The 14885-nt window shown below is 52.8% G+C and overlaps 1 protein-coding gene across 2 annotated transcripts in view; it reads left to right on the top strand.

The window, feature by feature from the left end:
• The first annotated feature begins 439 nt into the window (after positions 1–439).
• The window catches only part of LOC127193835 (solute carrier family 12 member 7), a 52262-nt gene continuing 37816 nt past the window's right edge, over positions 440–14885 (top strand). The window contains exon 1 of one of the 2 annotated variants that reach the window (XM_051151081.1): positions 440–643. In XM_051151081.1, the coding sequence (XP_051007038.1) occupies positions 517–643 (127 nt within the window). In that variant the 5' untranslated portion in view covers positions 440–516. The remainder of the gene's footprint in view (positions 644–14885) is intronic. The other variant, XM_051151082.1, reaches the window with a different exon arrangement.

A 14885-nucleotide genomic window follows, 5' to 3' on the forward strand; every position in this document is an offset into this window, starting at 1 on the left:
CAGACAGGCTGTGGGGTGGTGGGAGAAAAACCCCACGTGAGTTTGGAGTGAGAATGGGAGAACTGAAACTGAGGAAGTGGTGAGTGACCCGCTCTTGAAGGGCGGGAGGCCACGGAGCCTGTGTTGTGAGTTGGGGGAGGGGAGGACGCGGTCCTGCGGGCCGGGACTGGAGTCTCCTAGGTGCTGAGGGAGGTCTGCTGCTGTGGGCAGTTCATTAGGCGGTGGCCTCTAGGGGCTGGGTTTGCGGGTGTGGAGTCCTTGAGGATAAGGGATAACACGGGACGACGGCTACAGGGGCGGAGTTGTAGGGGCGGGGCCTTGAGGGGGCGGGGTCATCTGGGAAACTACCCGGCCCCGCCCCGGGCAAACTTTTCCTGGGCTGTGGGGGCGGGCAGGTGAGGTCACGTGGCGGCCGGGGCGGGCCAGGCGGACCCCGCCCCTACGCCGGAGTCCCGCGGCTGCTACGGAGCAGCGGGCGGCGTGTGGCTGCGAGGCACAGCGGAGCCTAGCAGAGCCATGCCCACGAACTTTACCGTGGTGCCTGTGGAGGCGCGCGCCGACGGCGCCGGGGACGAGGCTGCTGAGCGCACGGAGGAGGAGCCGGGGTCCCCGGAGAGCGCGGATCCTGCCTGCCCTACGCCGGGTGAGCTTGGCCGCACCTGCCGCGGGACAAAGGCAGAGTCTGGGCCCTCTTGCCGCCGCCGGCGGGCCGCACTGGCTTGTTAGTTGGCGGCGGCTCGTAGCGGGGCGGTGGGAAAGGGTCAGGAGGGCCAGCCGCTGCCTGCTTGCTTTGGAGGAGTGACCCGGGACCGGGAGAGGATTCTTGGGCTGGTGGTTTGTTGGCCCTGATCGTTCGATCTCTAGAATCCATTTCCCTCTTTCTCGCTCCGGCTACATGGGGAGCCCTACTGCATAAGTCTCCCTGTTGGCCTGAGCTGCTCGGTCAGCCCTGGGGGCGCGGTCTTTACCTCTCTGCAAATCTTGTCTGGATCCTGGAGGCTGGAGCACCGGAAACTACTTGGTCTGGCAACTCTGACGGGACTAGGGAGGAGTTGGAGAGCTGGTGGAGGTACCTATGGAAACGGCAAGGCCCAGGTGCCTAGGTGGCACCTGGGAGAGCTTAAAGTATAGATCCCTGGGTGGGTGGTCTTACTGACTTACAGCTTCCTCTGGCCAAGTTTCCCTTTGCTTCAGGAAAGGACCGCCCAGGGCGGTCATCCAATAAATTCGACTGGGATCCCAGATCTGCCTCCCCTGACCTTGGACCAGCCAAACCTCCCTGGGATCTTAGAGGAAGGACAGAGGCCTGTGTAAGCCTGGGGAGGGGGCTGCGCTCTCAGAGCTGAGCGCGGGCTTCGCTTCTGCGGGTCTTTGTTCCCTGATTCGGAGCTCTCTGGCACTTTCACTTTCCGCGGGGTAGGATGGGCCTGGGAATCACCATCCCTTCTTCAAGCACCCAGCTTCCCCTCTGCTGATGGCAAGTCACCTTGCACTGGCTGCTGCCTCTCTGTTTCAGCTCTCCTCTAGACCCAGATCCTAACAGGCCCTTGACTCAGGCAGTTGAGGTGAGAGGACCCAGCACAGAGCCACAGCTGCAGCTGGCCTTGCACATGCCCCCCATTGGAGACTCAGGCCCCAGGCTCTGGGTCTGGAAGGAAAAGAGGATACACTCCTCAAGAGATGGATCTTTTGGATGGCCTCAGAGCTTCTGCTGCCCAGTGCACAGGCAGGAAAAGCCGTACTTCCTCTGGTCACACTTTAGGAGCCTGCAGATACAGGCTAGGCGTCCTGGGCCGGAAGTGGCCTAGCCCAGGTCAGCAGCCTGCCCAACTCACTCTGTGACCCTTTCCATCGGGTGCTGGACTGTCCAGGCTTTCTCTGCATAGACAAAACATGCTATGTCCCAGGGCTGCTGCCCAGCTAAACTTATTCAGTCAGTTGAAAGGTGGAGGCAGAATCTAGAAGTCTAGACTCAGTGTCCGCCAGTCAGGGGAGTGTGGAGGGTCTGCAGCATCACAGAGATCCCCAGAGTCTTGCCCTGACAGCCCTTCCTGGTGCCCAGTGGCCTGAGGCAGACAATTCTGCATATCTGCAGACGTCCCATATGATTAGTGTCTCAACCAGAGGTAATTTTATTCGGTTCATTTCGTGTTCCCTGTACTGTCAGGGCCCTCAAGTGGTGCCCGAAGTCAGGGCTGAGGATTCCGCTTCTAAGTAGCTATCAGGGTCCTTACTACTTGCACATGTTTAGACTCATAGGAGGGCAAGCATGTGCTTTTAATTTATTAATTGTTTTGAGGCAAGGCCTTAATGTAGCCGTAAACTCAGTAAGTGGCTGAAGGTGACCTTGGTGATGATCCTGGTGCCTCTGCTGACTGCTTGTATTACTGTAATGTGTTGCTGGTTGGGATTGAACCAGGGCTTGGTACATGCAAAGTCTCTGTCTCCTGACTGAGCCACATCATGAGCTTAGGTGCTTTAGTGACCTTTTTTATGGCTCAAACTGAACTTGTGTGCCCTGGCTGGGCTCATGTAGGACTTGCAGTTTGATGTTCTGTTTTCACTTCATGTCCCTATAAAGATGGTTTTAGAAGCTTCAGCCGCTGCACCTTGATGGGGGTGAACGCGCTGTAGTCTCAAGTCCGCTGGGGTTTGGTCCTGATTTCTAACAGCAGCTGCAGACCCCAGCCAGGGGTAGGAAAGGGACCGCACATGTGGGATCTTGGTGGGAAAGTCCTAAGTAGGTGGGAAGGCGCCTTTCCAAAGGTCTGCTGTGTGCGTCTACACTATGTGTGTGGGCAACAGGTCAGGGCCAGCTTGCCTGATCCCAGGAGTCATCTTTGTGCACTGTAGCCTTGTCCTGCCTCCTATGCAGATCCCTTGGTAGTTCTTGGAAGTGCTGTTTTCCGGACATGTCTCGTGGCGCGTTGCTTGTGGTGAACTTAACAGGAGACCTCATTAGGTATGCCTACAAAGATCAGGCTGCAGTGGAACTGGGGCCTCCTAGGCCATCCCAGCTTACACAGCCAGAGTCTCTGGGACCAGAATGAGGGGCTGGCATCTGTCTAGTCTGTCTAGGGACCTCCTCAACCTATAAATGCATGGCTATAGGGAGCCCGCAGCCCTCTTGGGCCGGCTGCAGCTTCTATCCCAGGGAAGCGGGTAGCAAGAGGGTAGGAGGTGGACCTTCCCCTGGGCCATACAGCAGGCTGAGTCTTCTTTTTCTTCTTCCTTTTTTTTTTTTTTTTTTCCCAAGACAGGGTTTTTCTGTGTGTCCTTGATTGTCTTGGACTCGCTTTGTAGACCAGGCTGGCCTCAAGCTCACAGTGATCTGCCTGCCTCTGCCTCCCAACTGCTGGGATTTAAGGCATGCGCCACCGCCTGGCAGCAGGCTGAGTCTTAACCTTGATCTCCTCTGTTGCTGTGTGACCCAGGCAGGGCTTGGGCTGGCAGGTTAGTGACAGAAATGCATTTGGTCCTATCTTATCGATAGCATGTGTCTACTTATAAAGCCCTTGGCCCTGTATGAGGGACCAGCCTCCCAGCCCATGTAAGTGAAAATTGTTTGGGCAAGGAGAGGGGTAGGCTTGGTAAGTGTGACACCACCCACATTTTGTTTCCTCAGTTTCTGAGCTTCTGCTTCCCACTCTCTCAGGGCCCGTCCGTCCCTTCAGCACTCGGTCTGGAAGAAACACAGGAATCACATCCCTCAGCCGTTTCGTAGGAAAGACAGAAGTTGAACCTGGCTTTTACTTATTGTGAGATAGATTCTTCTAGAAGTGGAAAGGGCACGTGCATTCTTGGCATTCTGTTGGAGTTTTGTTTTGTTTTGTTTTTGGTTTTTTGAGACAGGGTTTCTCTGTGTAGCCTTGGTTGTCCTGGACTCCCTTTGTAGACCAGGCTGGCCTCGAACTCACAGCAATCCGCCTGCCTCTGTGATTAAAGGTGTGTGCCACTACGCCTGGCCTGTTGGAGTATCTTAAGTGAGTCGAGTGGAGAGGATATCGCTTGGGGCCAGGACACTGCCTATCAGAGTAGGGTATCATTAAATCTCAAGACCTTATGGGAAACCCCTAGTGAGGTGCCCCAGGCCTGGGAAAGGCGCTTCCTCAACAGGTACTTCCAGGGTTTACTGCACTCTAATCGCTATCTGGTGCCTCTTCCACTTCGGCTCACATCTGCAGGCCTCTTTCCAGGCCTGTTGCAGGTCCCCTTCCAGATTCCATCCACGTGATGTCATACTCTGTGGCTGACTTCATGTTAGTCACCTGGGGACTTCTTACTTCCCTGTGTAGAGGTGACCCTGTCCCCTGATACACTGAGACAGTCCTGCGTCACCTTTGTCCTGTCTGGGCGTTGAGTGTAGTCTGGGCAGTGGTATAGTGTCCTGTGTGTCCCTCAGGGCTGCTGCTGACAGGAAAGGGATATTCTGCCCACTTGGCCATGGGGCGGGTGTCACAGTTGAGGGCATGAGGATTCAGAGAACAGTACTGCTAAGAAGTGGACTGAGCACGAGGCTTCAGGCTCTGTCCCCGCTAAGGCTAGGGCAGGAATTCACAGCCTCATCCCGGGATTTTCAGGACCAGGATGCACCATGCTGGTGCTGGAGATCCAAGCAGGGCCTGGTGAATGTGGCACTTACGCCCTCTTGCCGGAGAGGCCTTGAAGGGGATGCTGAGCATGTGAGCACAGACCCTAACACCTTGTTGGGAGTTCTTAAAGGTGTGACTGAGGGTCATTTACAGAGATAACATTTGATGTGTGTGGAATCAGAGTAGGAGGGGAAACAGGCTGTTTACACCTTTTCAAACCAAAGTTGGTGCTGGGTTATTATTGGTCAGTGGTAGAATGCTTGCCTTGGGGCCATGGGTTTGATTCCCCAGTGTTGTAGGACAAAGCTGCACAAAACATGTGAAGGAAACAAAGGTGAGCAGGTGACTGCTGGGAACCCAGATGGCTGTGTGCTGTGTCTTACCTCTTGCCAACTGTATTCAATGCAACAGGCTCCTTCCCTTAGGAATCATGCATTCATGTGTGAGCTTGCATTTGTGCACATGGTATTAGGCATTGCCGTTTTCCTTGGTCAGACTGCCCAGTGAATGGCTTGGCATCACTCTTCCTGGTCCTTAAGGAGTGTGATGAGGCACCTGTATGTTCTAAGTGTAGGCTCAATTTTCTTAACCAATATTCACTTATAACCCAACTAACCAAAACAATAGGAAATGAGGATTAAGGAACACAACAACAAAACCATAAGGATATCAGTTCTGAGGAGCGATTCTCCTGTCGTAATCAGCAGGATTTCTTCTGCTGGAACCTCAGCAGGAGCCAGAGTCCTGAAGCCTTCCCTCGAGCGGTTCTCTCTAGTAGTGTCTCGAAGTGCAGCAATGAACAGCCAAAACTATCCCAGGTCTCCAAAAAGCCCCCCGCCTCTAGTTCTGGGCTCATTTATATATCTCCTCCCAGAGTCTGTTCACGGGATCTTCTCAGCTGGCAACAATCAAGCTCCCGCACAAGGTGGTTGGGCTTCTAGTGGATTAACCTCACCTGTTCTCTCACGAGACTGTTCCGATCCCGCACTTGGGATCCTAAAAAACAGGTTTATCTCTCCTTCATCTAAGTCTGACTCTTTCCCCAGCCCTCCCCTCCCACCTCTAAATTTTATTTTAATTATGGTGAGGGCTCTTCTGGGCCTGGAAATGTGTCCTTTTCTGGGATGTTGCCCAGGCTTCCTGACCACTCTGCTAGGTGGATGTCTGAACTGCTCCAAAAGGTTGAAGAGACAGCTCCTGGGTTGAAGGGCTCTTTAACGGTCCTACATAATACCATGGCCCTTAAGTCCAAGCAGACTTGGGCTGTCTGGGCACTGGGCATTGCGGTCGCATTGATCTAGAAAGATCATCTACTAAGGGTGTGTCCCTCTTGGGGCTGGTGCATCTGTGTCCAGATGATTCTGTGCCTCATCCTGGCACAGTTGGAACAACAGATGATGGAGAGTGAGCTCTGTGGGGCTGGGTGTCCAGCGGACACATGTAGGATGCTGGAGCAGGGGGAGAGTGGACATGTGTTCCCTGGGACATGGGGGCAACGAGCGGCCCTGGTAGGGTGAGTGAGGGGCCGATAGGAACCACGCACCATTAGTGACAAGCCAATAGTTGGGTTCCAGAAATGCAGCCTTATAGCCTTAGAAGACATGAGAAGGGCCTAGGCCGAGGGTGAGCCTAGCTCTGGATGGTGAGTCAGGGTACCCACAGGGTGCTGAGGTGGCCACAGGGGAATTCCTTAGGAAAGATGGCCTTGAGCCTGCCAGGTGGAACCCTGTGTACAAGTGCATGCATGCCACAGGGGCCAAGGCAGTTCCAGCAGAGCAGGGCTCACGGACTGTAGCATGGAAGAGGCTTCCCCTAGAAAGAAGCCAGCAGTGGGTAGCCTTGCTGGGCTGCTGGACTGTGTGTCCTTAGCATATTATTCCACCCGTTTGTGCTGGGTGTCGTCCCATGGAGTCGCCGGCTAGTCCTGCTACATCCCAGGGGTAATCTAAGAGCTGCTTTGGGTGTTAGACTTTGGCTGAGGAGCTGCAGACATAGGCAGCCACATGCAGGGACACAGTGTCACCTTCTGATCCTGGAGAGAGCCCCCATTTTACCTTTCGTCCTGTACACAGTTGTGGAACAGCACTAAGGACCATGTTACTCTGCCTCCGTGAGCCGTGCTCATAGATTCCGGAGTGTTCCTTTAGGTAGATGACCCCAAATGTCCCTCGCTTAGAGTCGTGTGGCTTCTGGTGTACCTGTTCTGCGCTCAGGAAGAACGCTCAGAAAGAGGAGGTACCCAGAGAGAAGGAGAGAAGTTTTGTGGTGGCACAGTAGCCGTTTACCCAGGCAGCCCTGGAGCTCTCAGCAGTATCTGCCTTGATGGGATTTTTGCTGCACCCCATCAAAACTTCTCAGACCCCAGCAGGCGTGGTGGCCACATCCATCCTCAAGACCATCTGGGCGCAGTCTCACTGTCTGCCTGGCTGGCAGTGAACGAGAAGAGGAGGAGGTCAAGGAATGAAGAAGTGTTTGCCTTTGCCCACTGGATTTAGGACCGCCATTTAGCAGACTAGATCTGACCCGGAAGTGTCACGGGCAGGCCTGTGCTTCAGTGTTGAGGGGCAGACATATCGGGCCAGGGCCGAGGTCTCCTGGGGCTTTAGACAGTGGCTCTCTCTTGTTAGCTGTACAGTTGGGTGCAGTGTGAGGTCAGACACCCAGGAGTATAAATGCGGAGTACAGTGGGCTAGACTGCCTGCAGCTCCCGTTTCTCTCTCGTCACTAAGCCCCCGCCTTTGCAGGCCTAGAGGGCAAAGTTTGGCGGCCAGTGTTAAGCATTAACCACTGTTCCCAAGCTCCCATGGTGAGGCCCTGGCCAAGTGACCGGGGTGGAGTTCCATCATTTGGAGTGACAGCTGCACTGGAGTGTGAGTCCTCCTGGGCTGGGCCTTCCAGAGGGAAGACTCCTTTATGTAGAGGCAAGGGAGCCTTGTGTAGACAGGAGTGGGTGTTGACACGCAGGAGTAGGGGGATATAGTTTTGGGGCCTTGGGTGGTGTGAGGTAATGCTGACTCTGAGTCCCCACTAGGGATCAATCAGTCATGGGAAGCTTGCTACCTTCCTATTAAGAAAGGAAGGAAGCTGCCCTTGAGGGTAGGGTCTGGGCTGTGCAGAAAAGCTTTCCACTTCTGGTCTATAGCAGGCCCACCTTGGGGATTAGGCTTCCAGCTCTCTAGTCATGTGTATGTCCATGCTGGGTTTGGAGGTTCTCCGCATGTCATTTTGGGGGGGTCCCTGGGTCTGAGTTGCTGAGTAGGCATGTCAGATGTCCCCTTTGGCTGGAGGTCTCTATAGAATTCATGTCCCTGCTAAGTAAGGGCCTTTGTTGCTGGTGCTGATATTTTGGGGTCTAGGATGCCAGCTGCTAGGGTGCCTAGGCTGTTTCTTCCTTCTTGGGTAGGTTTGTTTTAAGAAAAGCATTGGGAGCCGGGTGGGGTGGAGCACGCCTGTAATCCCAATACTCAGGGAGGTAGAGGCAGGTGGATTGCTGTGAGTTTGAGGCCAGCCTGGTCTACAAGGCAAGTCCAGGACAGCCGAGGCTACATGGAGAATCCCTGTCTCGAAAACAAACAAACAAACAAAAAAGAAAGAAAGAAAGAAAACCATTAGGTCAGGGTGTAGAGTTGGGCTGCTGTGCTAGGATATGACCTGGTATGGTCACTTCTTGATCTGGTATTTTCAGAACCACACAAGCTCCTGACCCACAGCCCCATGAGGGAAGGGTCTTCTAGGGAGGAAAAAAAGGTGGCAGCCCCAGACCTGTGTTTTCATAATTATATACACTTTGTCTTTCCTGCTGGTTTGAGCGGCTCTAAGCTTTCAGTGCTGGGACCAGGGAGTTGCCGTCTCTGTCCTTAATGGTAGCCTGAACTCCTGTCTTAGATGCCTGTCTACCTTAGGGTGACCCATTTCTGAAGATGGCAAATGACTCTTGAGTTTCTTTCTGTGCCTCAGTTTTCCTCACCAGGGCCTGGCCTCTTACAAAGGAGGCCACGACCTCACGTCTGTTGGCCCATCCTTCTGTGGGTCTCTGGCGCCAGCAGCCTGGGCCTGGCTTTCAGCGAGGCCCAGGAAACATCTGATGGTCACGGTGGAGGGCTGAGTGCTCTCTGGAGGTCAGAGGAGAGAATGCCAAGTGGCTCTTGGGTTTCCCTTTTCATTTAATGGAGGGACTTGACCACAGCCCAGACAAGCCTGTAACTGAAGCTGCCCCTGGGATGGTCTAACTGGTGTCCACTGGGGGCACTGATGCAAGCACAGGCCCTGACCTCCTCTGCTTTGTCCTTGGTATTTGGGGATCAGCATACCCCTTCTCAGCCCCAGTGCTGCCCTGGTCTCCGGGGAAGACAGACTGGATCATGGCTAGCACCAGCCGTGTGACACGGGATGTTGAAGAGCAAAGTCACCAAAGGCTCTTTCCTGAAGGGCATGGCTTTTAGACTGAAAGTCCCAGACACTGTTCAGGCAGCTTCTAGGGCTGAAAGAGTGTAGTTATGGTGTGTCAGGCTCTGGCCTCCTGGCTGCATTGGCTGCATCTCTGCATAGAGCCTCTCAGCATGGCAGGCTGTAAAGTCCCTCTGTCTCTCTGGGTTTTAGTCTGGTTTGGATGCCAGATTTAAAAGCCTGTTGGAAGGGATGCCTACCCAGGCTGCCTTGTAAGTGGACATACAGAATGCCAGTTTTGGGGCTAGTCCTACCTGTCCCAGGATAGGAGGTGGAACTGGCTTGTGGCATCATTTGGGAAGCCTCTGAGAATTTTTGCTCTTCTAAACCGTGTGAGACATGTGGTGCTGCTGAGTTGGGGCAAGCAGGAGAGTGGAGAGCTATCTGTGCATGTTTGTTTGTACAAAGTCGCAGGGTTTCCAGTCCTTGCTCATGCACTTGGTTCTGCTCAAACCCGGACCTGCGCCTATGGAGCCTTGTGGAGGGATGTGGTGCAGGGGCCCAGAGAGGCTAGGATGCCGCCACTCAGCGTGTGGGTGATGTCAGGGCAAATGTTCTTCGGCCTGTGCATCTGCTCACCATCCGTGCAGCCTTGAAGTTAGGGGTGGTGTTTTGCAGGAAGAAAGTGGGGCCAGGCCTAAGTGCAGAGGAAACACTCAGCCACTCACTTCAAAAGTTCCCACACGGAATCAGGGTGATGGAGAGGCCAAGTGGGGCCTGAGAGTGTTGAGCAGGACTTGGGGCAGGTGGGAAAGGGCAGGGCCTGTTCCCTGAAGGACAGCGGCCCTCTACCGGACCTCACTGTCCTGGAAGCCTGAGATGGGAGACAAGGCTTAGAAGAATGTGCATGGAAAATGCCACGAGAAGTAAGCGGACCTCTTGGGCTGGAGTTGTGGGTGGTTCTTGTTTCTCAATATTTCCTTTGTTTTCTCTTTAGAATGTGTTGTTCGCTCAGCCAGCAGTTTGCTGTTGGAAGTGGAAAGGCTGTCAGCCCCGGGCCTATCAGTCAGCCTGTGGTTCGCTCTCATCAGCCTGTGCTCTGTAGTCTGTTCCACTGGCCCAGATCTTCTAGGTTGCTGCATTCTAGGATGCATGAAGGTTCAGATAATCTGGAGCACAGTCAAGAGCCAGTAGTCATTCTTTGATTTTTTTTTTTTTTTTTTTTAAGGGCCTTGGAGCTCTGAAACCCATTCTAGCATATAACCATTTCACAGCGCAGCCACCAAGGTGGTTGTATGGTGCTGTTCCTGGCTCGGGCCAGACTGTCCTTAGGAAGCCAAATAGCACCTCGAGGTTACCAGGTGGGACTCCATTTTGTTGTGAGTACTTAGTAGCCAGCCTTATCAGCTAAGCAGTTTGTCCATTTCCACCCCCAGGCCTTTGCACAGACTGGGTTCTCTGTGACCCATGCCCCATCTCCAGGGTTGCTAAGCTAGGTAGACTTTCCGCCTACACTTGATGGCAGGAAAGGGAGGAGGCTGCTGGACTTTGCAGCCAGCTCTACTGGCCAGCCGACTCAGCCTACCAGGGGATATGGCAGAGTCTCAGAGGTTGCTTTCCACCCCCTCCACTGGGGGATTGGTGGTAATACCCTGGAACCCTGCCCCAGGAAGAATGGGGGTGTGAGGAGGGCAGTGTGTTGACTGCAGTCACGGAAGAGGCCATGCCAGGGTCATGCTGTTAAGGCCTGGCTGCCTGGGAATGGGTCTCAGTGTCTGCCAGGTTGTGCCTGGCTTCTCCCTTCTAAGATACCACTCTGCAGGGAGCAGGCTGGGAGTGGGGATTCAGCTTGCTGTCCTGGGGCAGATCCTGGGCTGTGGGCCAGCAGTGACTGGGTACTGCTTGGCTATGCCTATGAAACTTGGCTGACTTTCACAAATACCTGATGCTTATCTGGTGGAGAGGTTGTCTCCTCTCATGCCCAGGACCCTGGTCACCTCTGGCCTGTACACACACCTCTCTTAGAAGCATGGTCAGGTTCTCTTGAAGGGACAAGACAGAGTTCCTGAAGCCTGTAGCCCATAGCCCCTCCTTCAGTGGGACCCGAGAGACTGACTGTGGCTACAGGAAGGCATTTTGTTATCTGCTTGCTAAAAAGGGATGCTGCGTTTGCATGCCTTAGAGGACTCCATTAAGATATATTTGAGCTGGGCGTGGTGGCGCACGCCTTTAATCTCAGCACTTGGGAGGCAGAGGCAGGCGGATCATTGTGAGTTCGAGGCCAGCCTGGTCTATAAAGTAAGTCTAGGACAGCCAAGGCTACACAGAGAAACCCTGTCTCGGGGGGAGGAGGGAGATACATTTGAAGCCGAGCAGTGAGTGGGTTGCACGTCTTTAATCCCAGCACTCTGGAAGGCAGAGGAAGGTGGATTTCTGAGTTTGAGGCCAGCCTGGTCTACAGAGTGAGTTCCAAGACGACCAAGACTACACAGAGAAACTCTGTCTTGAAAAACAAACAAACAAACAAACAACAACAACAAAAAAGATGTATCGAGAAGCTAGACTTGAGGTTGCCTCTGAGGACAAGGGTCTTAATGAGAAGGTGTTTGAGGGGTTTCCAAGTAGAAGATGGGTAGGTACAGATCTGCTTTTCCATAGGTGAGTCACCCAAACAGAGCCTTAGCATGGTAACTTTTCCAGGCATTGTACTTACAACTATCTCTGGTCATGTTTGTGTACTTTAAAATGCATCAGGCCTCAGCTGGCCGTCTGTGAAGAAAGGACAGCCTACAGATGGTGGGCGTATATGAGCTGCCATCCCGAGGCTAACATAGGGTTGTCCCCATGTAAGATGACAAAAGTGGAAAACTAAGGTGAAACTCTTTCTCCAAGTTGAAACACATCCTTGTAGCCTTTATAATAAAAGTCAGAGTTGCTAGGGTTTTGTGCAGCTTACAACATACCTTCCTGAAGAAGCCTTTGATCCACTCATAAGAAAACTCCGTCATCTCTGAGGGCCTAGAACTCTGGTCTGGTGTGGCCTACTGACCAGACAATATGGGTTATTTTGGGAGGCCTTGGAGTGGCTTTTTCTTGTGAAGACCTCCAGCCTCTGAGGATAGATGGGCTTGTGGGCAGCGTCCACAGAACTGCTAGACCTTGTGTGGTGAGGAAAGGAGTGAGTGACAGTGTCATGTCATAGACAGGATGTCCAGAAACCCTGACCATCCAGGTCAGAAGCAGGGTGTTTGAGCAGATGGGTCCTGTAAAGCCCTGGGGGCTTGCAAGGTTGGCAGCTGTTGGGGTGTATGAGCAGGAGCTAGGCTTCCCCGGGTGCCAGGTAGGAAAGATATCTCCAGCCTGATATCAAGGTGGGATTGTGAGGTTGGGCTGGCCCTAGTCAGTACCAAAGCATCACGACAGTACCTCTCCCTGCTGGGCTGCCAGATTCTGGAGGGTCTCTGTCTACAGATGCCAAGGTCCTAGGAGGTTTTTCTTACATGTATGTCTGTGCCATATGGGCATCTGGTGCCCATGGAGGCCAGAGAGGCCAGAACTGGTGTATATAGATGGTTGTAAGTCACCTTGTGGTGCTGGGAATTGAATCCTGGTCCTCCAAAAGAGCAGAGTTCTTAGTGTCTTGATCCGGTCCCAGACTTCCACAGGCTATCTCGTTTCTCATTTCTGATAACCTGATAGTCCTGGGAGTGAGGTCAGGCATCCTGGAGATCCTCTGCAGGGATTGTTTAATATTCCCCCCTCCTGGGTCTGTGTCTGGGAAGGAAGGATTCAGGGGGTGGATGCTTGTCCTCTGGTATCACATTGGGTCATCCACTGTCCCATGATTCAGCGCTGTTGAGGCCCCTCTACACTACCTTCTCTCTGGGTATCTCCCTTAGGGAGTTGCCTGTCCCTGTCTCTTCACTGAATTCTCCACAGTCAGCCTCTTTAGCCTTTGTCTAGTTTTTTTTTTTTTCCCAGCAAATGACATGAGACTTATGGACACTGCGCTGATATTCTGTCGCTCTCTAGTTTCTGTTCAGGCCATCAGCCCTTGGAATGGTCCTTTGCTGCATCAGCTGGCAGGCTGTGGGTATTACACCGTGCGGGGGGGGGGCGGGGGGGGGTAGGCTCTGGCCGCAAATGGCAGTGAAGGATTCTGGAGCCACTGCCTGCAGGAGATATCTGAGACCCTTAAATGTGCATCTTCAAGGCACAGGATACAGATGTCAGAAAACAATGAGGCATGAGAGGCATGGTTATTCCACTTGTATCTTTTGGGAACCGCCAGTTGTTTCTTTCTAGGGGTCTGGCTGGCTTCCCTTCTTTTTGAGATTCTTTGCTATTTCTGTGATCAACTCAGTCCTAGTTTTATTTATGATGTTGCCAATGCAGGCACCAACTCGCCTGAGAGGCTTGACAGAAGTGCACGCCTTCGTGAGGAACTTCCATGGCTGGTGGCACCCTCTATCCCCTCAATGCCTTAGGTACTTTCTTCTGTGTACTATTCTTTTGGGTCTTTGTGCTCGCAGGCTCTGGGGGCTTGCAGCAGATCCATGACAGCTCAGCCACACAGACTTCACCTTTCTGTTGTTTTCTGTGAGCAAGGCTTGCAGGAAGGGAGAGGGTGCATCCATAGTTCATTTGTTCTAGTCTAGATTTTTGACTGAAGATCCTTGTTTTGAGATCTTATTTGTCATTTATTGTTTTTTTTTTGTGTGTGTGTGTTTTTTTTTTTTTAAAGATTTATTACATGTACAGTGTTCTGCTTGCATGTACACCTGCACACCAGAAGAGGGCACCAGCTCTCATTATAGATGGTTGTGAGCCACCATGTGGTTTCTGGGAACTGAACTCAGGACCTCTGGAAGAACAACCAGTGCTCTTAACTGCTGAGCCATCTCTCCAGTCCTATTGTTTTGTGTTTTGTTTGTTTTGGTTTTTGGTTTTTGAGACAGAATTTCTCTGTATAGCTCTGGCTGTCCTGGAACCCACTCTGTAAACCAGGCTGGCCTCACAGAGATTTACCTGCCGCTGCCTCCCAAGCACTGTGACTAAAGGCGTGTGCTACCACTGCCCAGCTATTACTGCTTTTAAAAGATTTATTTATTATGTATACAATATTGTGCCTGCATGTGTGCCAGCAAGCCAGAAGGAGAGCACCAGATCTCATTATAGATGGTTGTGAGCCATCATGTTGTTGCCAGGAATTAAACTCAGGACCGCTGGAAGGACAGACAGTGCTCTTAACCGTTGAGCCATCTCTCCAGCACTCCCCCCCCCCCCCCCGGCCCCCCGTTTTTGTGAGACAGGGTTTCTCTATGTACTTCTAGTTGTCCTGTGGACCAGCCTGGCCTCAAACTCACAAAGATCAGCCTGCCTCTGGGTGCTGTGATTAATGGTGTGTGCCACTGCTGCCAAACTTTGTCATGTTTCTTTCTTTCTTTTTTTCCTCTCAAAACAATGTTTCTCTGTGTAATAGCTTTGGCTGTCCTGGAACTCTCTTTGTAGATCAGGCTGGCCTTGAACTCACAGGGATCTACCCACCTACACCTACCCAACACCCTGCTTTGTCATGTTTCTTGGGTTTTGCTTTTTCAAGACAGGGTTTCTCTGTGTAGCCTTGACTGTCCTGGGTTCACTTTGTAGACCAGGTTGGCCTCGAACTAACAGCGATCCGCCTGCCTCTGCCTCCCGAGTGCTGTGATTAAAGGCGTGTGCCACCACCACCCGGCTTTTGTCATGTTTCTTAGTGGCAAAAGCAGTCAATAGAGATAGACACTGTGAGGAAAAAATAAAAATGGGGGGTGGGTTTGAGTGACTTATGCATCTCTGCCCCTGTCCCATCACCCACCCTTACAGACCCAAGCTATCTCCGAGTTGTGCTATTCTGTCTCCCTGCTCTGC

This window comes from Acomys russatus, chromosome 9, assembly GCF_903995435.1.
Source record: "Acomys russatus chromosome 9, mAcoRus1.1, whole genome shotgun sequence".
Taxonomy (NCBI): domain Eukaryota; kingdom Metazoa; phylum Chordata; class Mammalia; order Rodentia; family Muridae; genus Acomys; species Acomys russatus.